The 8,284-nt window shown below is 40.2% G+C and overlaps 1 protein-coding gene across 1 annotated transcript; it reads left to right on the top strand.

Moving 5' to 3' along the window:
- Nucleotides 1-1,470: 1,470 nt before the first annotated feature.
- On the top strand, nucleotides 1,471-8,284 carry sgms2b (sphingomyelin synthase 2b; the record flags this gene model as incomplete). Its single annotated transcript, XM_079184925.1, has 7 exons — nucleotides 1,471-1,625; nucleotides 4,274-5,049; nucleotides 5,506-5,623; nucleotides 5,721-5,778; nucleotides 6,416-6,511; nucleotides 7,358-7,524; nucleotides 8,111-8,284. The coding sequence occupies exons 2-7, from the start codon at nucleotides 4,499-4,501 to the stop codon at nucleotides 8,282-8,284; spliced, it is 1,164 nt and encodes a 387-aa protein (XP_079041051.1). The 5' UTR covers nucleotides 1,471-1,625; nucleotides 4,274-4,498.

Raw genomic sequence — 8,284 nt, 5'->3', positions numbered from 1 at the left:
ATCTGGTTGAGCCATCAGGACTGTTAGGAAAGTAAAGTATTTTTTAACTAACGTTGTTTCATCTATTTGTGAGTCTTCACAGCACGTTTCAGGTTATTTAATGTAAAATGTGTTTCAGTGTGTAGACGTAGTTTCTCTGCAGGTTGATGAAGGTGAACGCTCTGTAGCTTCAGTCTGATCTTCTTCCTCTCGTTCTCCTTGTTGATCTGTGCCGGAGATGGTCCAGTGGATAAGGACGCCGACCGACGACATCGCACCGCGGGTTTGATCCCCGCCTGAGGTAAGCCACACAGGAGTGATTGTGATGAATGATTGTGAGCTCTAATAAACAAAAACTACGAATTTCATGCGCCAATACAATTTCAAAAGCCGTTCGTTCGAGGTTCTGCGTCGATTTCAACTTGCGAATTTCAATTTCCGAATTTACATCATCGTCCAACGAGGAGGAAACAAAGAACACGTAAGTCCAAATGAGCCCACGAGGTCCAGCTAGCTAGCTTAGTAAGCCAGCTAGCTTGATGGCGAATTGTTTTAATACATTTTAAAAACTTTTCTTTCTGGTTTCAGTAGTTTTAGTTTATCTGCTCACTTGTGTCCCAGTTTCCAATCAGCCGTGTCAGTACATGTACCAGACCCTTTCCCCCAGTTTGTCTGTGTTCCATTGATTCCCAGCCACCAGGACCAGGACCAGGACCAGGACCAGGACCTTTATCTGTCATATTCGTCTATACATCCTCCATCTTTTTCATCTGTCTGGATTGTCTGTATTTTGGTCCATTACTATTATATCTGATATTTCTGGATTCATATTCCTGCTGCATTAATGTGTATGTTGCATTGTAACTGCTTCATATCCTGTTGGCTGATTTAATCTCAATTTATGCATCATCTTCTAAAAGATCATCATATTTGTAGCGTCCTGTGAGAACCTCGTCTCTCTAAAGCAACCCTGTCTCCTAAAAATGACATTCCCCCAAAACTAAAATGCCTTCTCATTTACGTTTGAATAGAAGCATATTTTCTCCCTTTTCTCCCTGATTACGTTTGTGTTTGACGTTTCTAATCAACATTTTAACACTAACCTTTTTCCCCCCCATCATCACCGCCTCTCCTTCGCACTGCTTTGAAGCCGAGCATTGAGGCCGATTACGCAATTTTCCGTGAAAGGAATTGATGAAAATAAAAATGTCCAACTTTTATATTTATATATATATATATATTTATATATATATATAAATATATATATACATAAATATACATGTTATTGTATTATTCCGAGTTCCAGCGAAACTCAGGTGAGTCATCAACGTCATTCATCGGAGGTGAGTCATGGGGGGGGGGGGGCGTCGCGCCATATTTGGATTCAACACGCTCGCGCTCACAAGGAGCACGCAGGCGCGCGCTCACAGTCACCGAGGAGGGCGTGAGATGAGGAGGAAGAGGAAGTTTTTGGGAGTAGAAAAAAAAAGGAAGGAGTCCTGAGAAGAAAGTGAAGAACTCTGCGTTCTGAGCGGCGAGTTAGTTCTGTTGTTCAGCTCCACGCGCACACCGAAGGGAGCTCCTTCACCTGTTTGTACCTGTTCGAGGTTAAAAGAGGCGGAAACGTCGCGCGCACCGTCCGACAGGTGAGTCTGTGTTCCTCATGAAGTCCTGACGCGTCGAAGCACGAGCGCGGAAAGTTTTATAGAAGTTAAGAGAGAAACACATTCAGTCTGTAGAACGGCAGGTAATCAATCAATCCATCGATTATCTACAGGTGTTCATGAGGTAGATATGATCTACAGGTGTTCATGAGGTAGATATGATCTACAGGTGTTCATGAGGTAGATATGATCTACAGGTATTCATGAGATATTATTTAAAACATTCACAGCCTCCAGTTTCGCTCTCGTTAGGATCCATTATGTTACTTTTATTTAAATATATAATAGCTGGTCCATTAACAAGGTTAATCCATTTCCTACAATCATTTAAAGTTATTAAATTTGGTAAATAGTTATACTTCTATGTATATTGATATATGTGTGTGTGTGTGTGTGTGTGTGTGTGTGTGTGTGTGTGTATTTATAATCAGAATAATTGGCGTTGACTTAATTAATTGCCAAAATGTTTCAGCAATAGATTTAAGTACCAAATATATAAATATAAATAAATATATTTATCACAAATATCTGGTCGTTCACGCTTTGCTGCTTTTCTCTGTTTTTTCTATCGCGTTACATTTTTTTGGTAAAAACAAATAATAAATAAACGTCAACATAGACGGACATTTTTCCTTATTATCTGATACTTAATGGATGAAATGAATCATTTGAATGAGTTGATAATGAAGCAGAGCTTCCTTCACATGACCGTCCGTCCGTCTCGTGTTGCTGAATGCAGTTTGTGATTTTGGGCTGAATTGAGTTCTCGTGGTCTGTAACTTCGTTAGACTGGACGTCTGTTATTCTGTAAACAGGAAGACGGTTTATTCACAAAAATATGTTCGTCTTCATCTCGTGACGCTGATAAACGTGTCACTTTATTTAAGAAGCAACAAAATACAATTTCTATCTTTCACAAAGATATTTATGTCAAAATAATGGTGAAACGTGTGTCAGATTGTTATTTTTCTTTACTTATTCCTGTTAGTTAAATAATAAATGTGCTCATTTTATACTTTATTGTGTTGAGACAAAATGTAAAAAAAATATGTGAGATGTTTGGCTCATTTATTTTGCTTTTTTAAAGATTTATTTTTTTTTTACATAAAAATCATTTTTACATCCTTCAAAGACGGTTTAGGAAAAATAAAATAAATATTTTGTTAATCCATTTTTATTATCAAGCAAAAAATTATTTGTCCTTTTATTTAGGTTATAAATCTGTTGGTCAATTAATAATATAATAAAGTAATATATAATATAAAGAGCTTTAGTGGTGATTAAAACAAATGAAAGAGAACAATATGAACAAGATTTAGACTTTAAATAACAACAGTTGTGTAATAATGTTCAGTTAGTTTGTGTTAAACAACAACATGAGTTGTGATGTAACAGACGTCTATGAGCTCACATTCACTTCGGTGTGACGTGTTGTGTGTGAAGCAGCAGATTAAGAAGCATTTAGCAGGAGAGACACAGAACACTGAAGCTCAATAAAAACCCCAAATACTCAGTTTACTCATCAAACAGGGACTTTGTTTGAGGGACTACTTTCAGCGGCGGATTAATCCACATTTGGCGCCCTGGTGAGTGATTTGTATGTGGGATAAACTGCAGTGTGTGTGTGTGTGTGTGTGCGTGAGTGTAAAGATGGAATGCTCACCAGGAAGTAACGTTCATGGAGGAACATAAACTTTGAATGTTACAACATTTTAAAGAATCTTCTCATTAATTCTGGATATAAATTATAATTTGTATGTATCTTGTTCCTGAGTCAGGAGTTTACTAAACGTGACACAGTATTGATCACATGTGAAGTTAAAGTGTTACTCTGCTTTGTTGTCATTAAATCGTTCAGACTCTTGATTTATAGTTTCATCTCCTCAAACAGCTGCTCACTGAAGTTTTATATCAAACAGGAGGAAGTAGAACATTTAGCAGAAAAGGTCTTTTTCCAAACCAGTTCATGTCCTTTAATTTATTTATTTGTATTGCTCATGAGTTAAACTTTTAGTTTTGCAAGAGAGAGTTCTTACTCAGTCACATGTTCTGAGCTTAAAGGTGGTTTCAGCGTTCAGGTTCCTGTGAGACGATGACGTCATCGATGCCGTCTGACTCGTTCTCTACCAGAAGTCGTGTGTGTGTGTGTGTGTGTGTGTGTGTGTGTGTGTGTGTGTGTGTGTGTGTGTGTGTGTGTGTGTGTGTGTGTGTGTGTGCGTGTGCGTGTGCGTGTGTGTGTGTGTACGTACTTAAGGTGTGTCTGTCACACTGGGAGTGCCGCCCTCCGGTTACCTGCAGTCAAACAGTCAAGATTCATTCACTCAACAGGTGTGTGTGTGTGTGTGTGTGTGTGTGTGTATTTATGTAGATGTGTGTGTCGCAAGTCAGTCTCCCACCTGAACTCGATATGCAGAGATGAGGAGAATTCCTGCAAACAAACCTCAGTAGAGTTCAGTAGTCTGCTGTTCAGACCTCCATGAGGTTTGGTGACGTCTGATGACTAAGACGGTGACGCAGGTCACAGAGAGAATGTTGGTTCATTAAAGAAGTTCATTTAACCGGAAACAGAATGATTGTGACTCGTCTCTGTTTGCTGAGAAGTAAAAACAGAATGCGTTGTTTGTTTTCAGGCTTGTGTGACCTCACCAGATATCGATCGCTGGATTCTTGATCAAACCTGAACCCGGAGCAGTCGAGGCCTGATAAAGGAATATCTGTGACACTAAAAACCTCCAGAGGAAACTAAAAGCTTTGGTTGTGTAATCAGCTGACACGTTACGACGACTGTGATTGGTCGGTGAACCGGGGAAAAATCCTCCTTATTGGTTAAGACGATCGTTTAAAGGTCGACCCAAATGGCAGCGTCGGAACTGATCCAGGAAGACGAGGACGTCCGCCCCCACGTGGAAGTTAACGTGACCACCGCGAATCCCGACACTCCTCCCCATCCTCCGAGGGTCGCCAACGGGAACCCGACCCGCCACGCCTCCTCGCCGCCAACGCCGCCTTTACCGCCGCCGCCGCCCGCGGCCGAAAAGCAGCCGGAGTGCAGCAAACTGAGCAGCCTGTTCAAACAGAACCAGCTGATCAACTCCCTGAGCAGCGGGCTGAGGCGCCACTGCGACTACGTGAAGATCGCCGTGCCGGACGAGCGGGCCAACCACCTCCCCGCAGAGTGGTGGAAGACCGCCGTGGCCTTCCTCTACGCGCTGTTCATCCTGGTCTTCACCACCGTCATCATCACCGTGGTCCACGAGAGGGTGCCGGACAAGTCGGTGAGCCCGCCGCTGCCGGACAAGTTCTTCGACTACGTGGACCGCGTGCCCTGGGCCTTCACCGTCACCGAGGTCAACGGGCTCATCCTGTGCGGACTCTGGCTCGTCCAGCTGATCTTCCTCAAGCACAAGTCAGTACGACCGGCAGCAGCCGGACCACATGCGTTACCTCGTAGTACTGATCAGAGACCGGGTTTAATAAACAGAGTGAGACTAGTGCGTTACTGTTGATCGGACTGAAGATAGTCCTTACTTTCTTCTTCTATGAATCGGTTAATTGTTTAGTCCAGGGGTCTCTAATAGGGGGACCGCGGTCCGGGTCCAGACCCAGTCCCGAACCTAAAACCGATAGATAATTGAGAATTATTAACAGGGATGCTATTCTTATTATTATCACAAACTTATTATTATTAGTATGATTATTGTTATTGTTATTAGTTTTTTCTTAGTGTCTTCTTATTCAAGCTGTCTGATTATATTGTATAAATATTAAAGCACTGACGGTGAGTCCTTCTGCAGCACAGAGGGAAATATAAAACTTTTATTTTTAATATTTGGTTAATGTGAACCTCTTCCTCTCTCTGCAGAGCTATCATAGGCCGTCGGTGTTTCTTCCTCATCGGGACTCTCTACATGTATCGCTGCGTCACCATGTACCTCACCACCCTGCCGGTGCCGGGGAAACACATGGTCTGTGCTCCAAAGGTACGGATACGCACCAAATACTGAGATTTACTGCATATTTACCTGTTTTCTTGAACGCATCACGAGTAAATGTTTGTTCTGGGTCGTCTCTGTGCAGCTGTACAACGACTCCACGGGGAAAATCTGGAGGATTTTGAGTCTGATCTCAGGAGGAGGTAACAAAACCCTGAACATTTAGCCACATTTTATAGTATGAAAACAGAAATCCTGCTCTGTGATTGGCTGGCAAATTGTAGCTACATTATACAATTGAAAATGTGAATTAGAAATTCATTTTGGGTGAAAATCACAGCTTTAAACAAAAAGCATCCGTACTTTTGGGTTGTACAGGCCGCAAACTATCAAGTGAAAGCTAGCTTGTGAAATAGCCGCGGCTTCAAGAGTTAAGTGTTGAAAGAAATTCCATTTTGTACATTCAGCTTGTTATTCCACATAATTTAATCAATTCACGATGGAGAAAAAAACAGCAAAATTCCTGCTAAAATAAGCTAGTTTAGCATAAAGGTAGCCAGCTAACAACAATGGTTGTCAGGTTAGTACAAAGGTAGCTAGCTCAGCATACAGGTAGCTAGCTTAGCATGAATGTAGTTAGCTGAGTATAATGGTAACTGGCATAAGGGTTGTTGGCTTAGCATAAAAGTAGCTTTCTCAAATCTAAGCAAAAAGGTAGCTAGCTTAGCATAGAGATAGCTAGCTTAGCATAAGGTAACTTTAAATCAAATCCTTTTAGGCTTTCCAGTTTTAACTCCGGCTCCTCCTCTCTGGGACTCACCGCTCCGTGTTTGTGTTCAGGTTTGTCTCTGACCGGATCTCACCTGATGTGTGGCGACTTCCTGTACAGCGGTCACACCGTCATGTTGACGCTCTCCTACCTCTTCATCAAGGAGTGTGAGTACTCATCCTCATTTATTTATTATATATATATATATATATATATATATATATATATATATATATATACTGTATGTATGTTTGTTTTGTTAATAACTGGCATTTTTTGTTACAAAGCAGGTTGATTCATTTAATTCCAGGGTTTATTCGATTGGTTATTTATGGAAAAATGTATTTCAATTAAATTTTATTGATTTTAATTAGACATTTTAAACACAAAAAAATATTTTTTACTAACTTTTCTGAATATTTCCTCTAAATCTTTGTTGGATCTTAAACATTTAAAAAATACAAAAAAGTCTATAAATTCTGAGCATTTGACAATAAAGTCGAATGTAAAAAAAAAAAGATCTTATTCATAATGGTAAACATGACTTCTTGTAACATTTTTATTTTCTTTTTTTAATTAAGACAAGTTTATTTTTTTGCACCTTTTTGATAAAAAGTCCATTCAATGTGTTTTACACAAGACATAAAAAGCCTTAAGAACAGAAACACATGGTGACATAAAAAGACGTAAATAGGATTTAACAGAGTAAGATGAGATGGAAGACAAAAATAGAATGAAACTGTAGAAGAAAATTAAAGCTATGAACAGAATATCCCAAATGAATTGAAGATGTTATGACTAATATTTCATTGCAAACAATAAGGGAATAAAATGAGATTTATGTCTTTAATATTTAATTTAAAGTCCCTTAAACTTAATAACTGAGATATGACTTTGTTTTATTGATTCACACACATGTAGAAATATGTATTCATATGGACGCAGACTAACACATTTAGTTATTTATGAATATTATATATAATGTTGTTTTTATACCTATATGTGTGTGTCAGACTCCCCCCGGTGGATGTGGTGGTATCGCTGGTTCTGCTGGTTGCTCAGCGCCTCAGGAGTCGTCTGCATCCTCGTCGCCCACGAGCACTACAGCATCGACGTGTTGATCGGATACATCGCCACCACCAGGACCTTCTGGTGGTACCACACCATGGCCAACACGCATGTAGGTGCAGCTAGTAGAGCTAGTAACGTTAGCAGCACCGCTAACGGCTGACCAATGGAGGTTCACTTCAGTGACATCATGATGCCTTCAGGCTCTGCTCAGTGAACATGAGGACTGGCTGAAGCTACATTATAACGTTATCATGATGTGTTCACATGTAGTCTGTAAAATGTAGTTTTGGTGATGAACTTGAATAAATCCAGTAGTTTGAAGGAGATGTTTTCACATGAATATAAAATAGATATTAGAGATGAATTATGAGATGTTTAACTTCCTAACACGATCTCTAAGCTCATTATTATAGAACTATATATGACTTAAACAAAGTAAAAGGATAATATTTAGAGTTGTTTAATGGTTTTACTGAGTTAGTCTGCAGATTGTTCTCCCCCCATACTTTGTTTTGTCCATAAAATATAAGATTAAACCCAAAGTGACTCGTTCCAATTGGTGTTATCCAACCAAAATATATTCCTTTAATTATCATTTATGATCTGAAAGCACCAAATAGTCACATTTGAGGAAAAAAAACGATGAATCGGTTATCGGTTTACTCATTTCTTTTTTGTGTGTATTTCTTTCTCAGGAGCTGCGTCAAGCTTCCAACAACTACCTGTCGAGGACGTGGTGGAACCCCGTCTTCAACTTCCTGGAGAGGAACGTCCAGACGACGGTTCCCATCGTGTTCTCGTGGCCGGTGGCGCTGCCTTCGTCCTGCAGGCAGCGGTACAGGATGGTGGAGGGGGGGAGGGACGAGTAA

The sequence above is a fragment of the Pholis gunnellus genome (assembly GCF_910591455.1).
Source record: "Pholis gunnellus genome assembly, chromosome: 23".
NCBI lineage: Eukaryota > Metazoa > Chordata > Actinopteri > Perciformes > Pholidae > Pholis > Pholis gunnellus.
The sequence above is the reverse complement of the archived record's forward strand: the minus strand, read 5'-3'. Positions and strand labels throughout refer to the sequence as shown.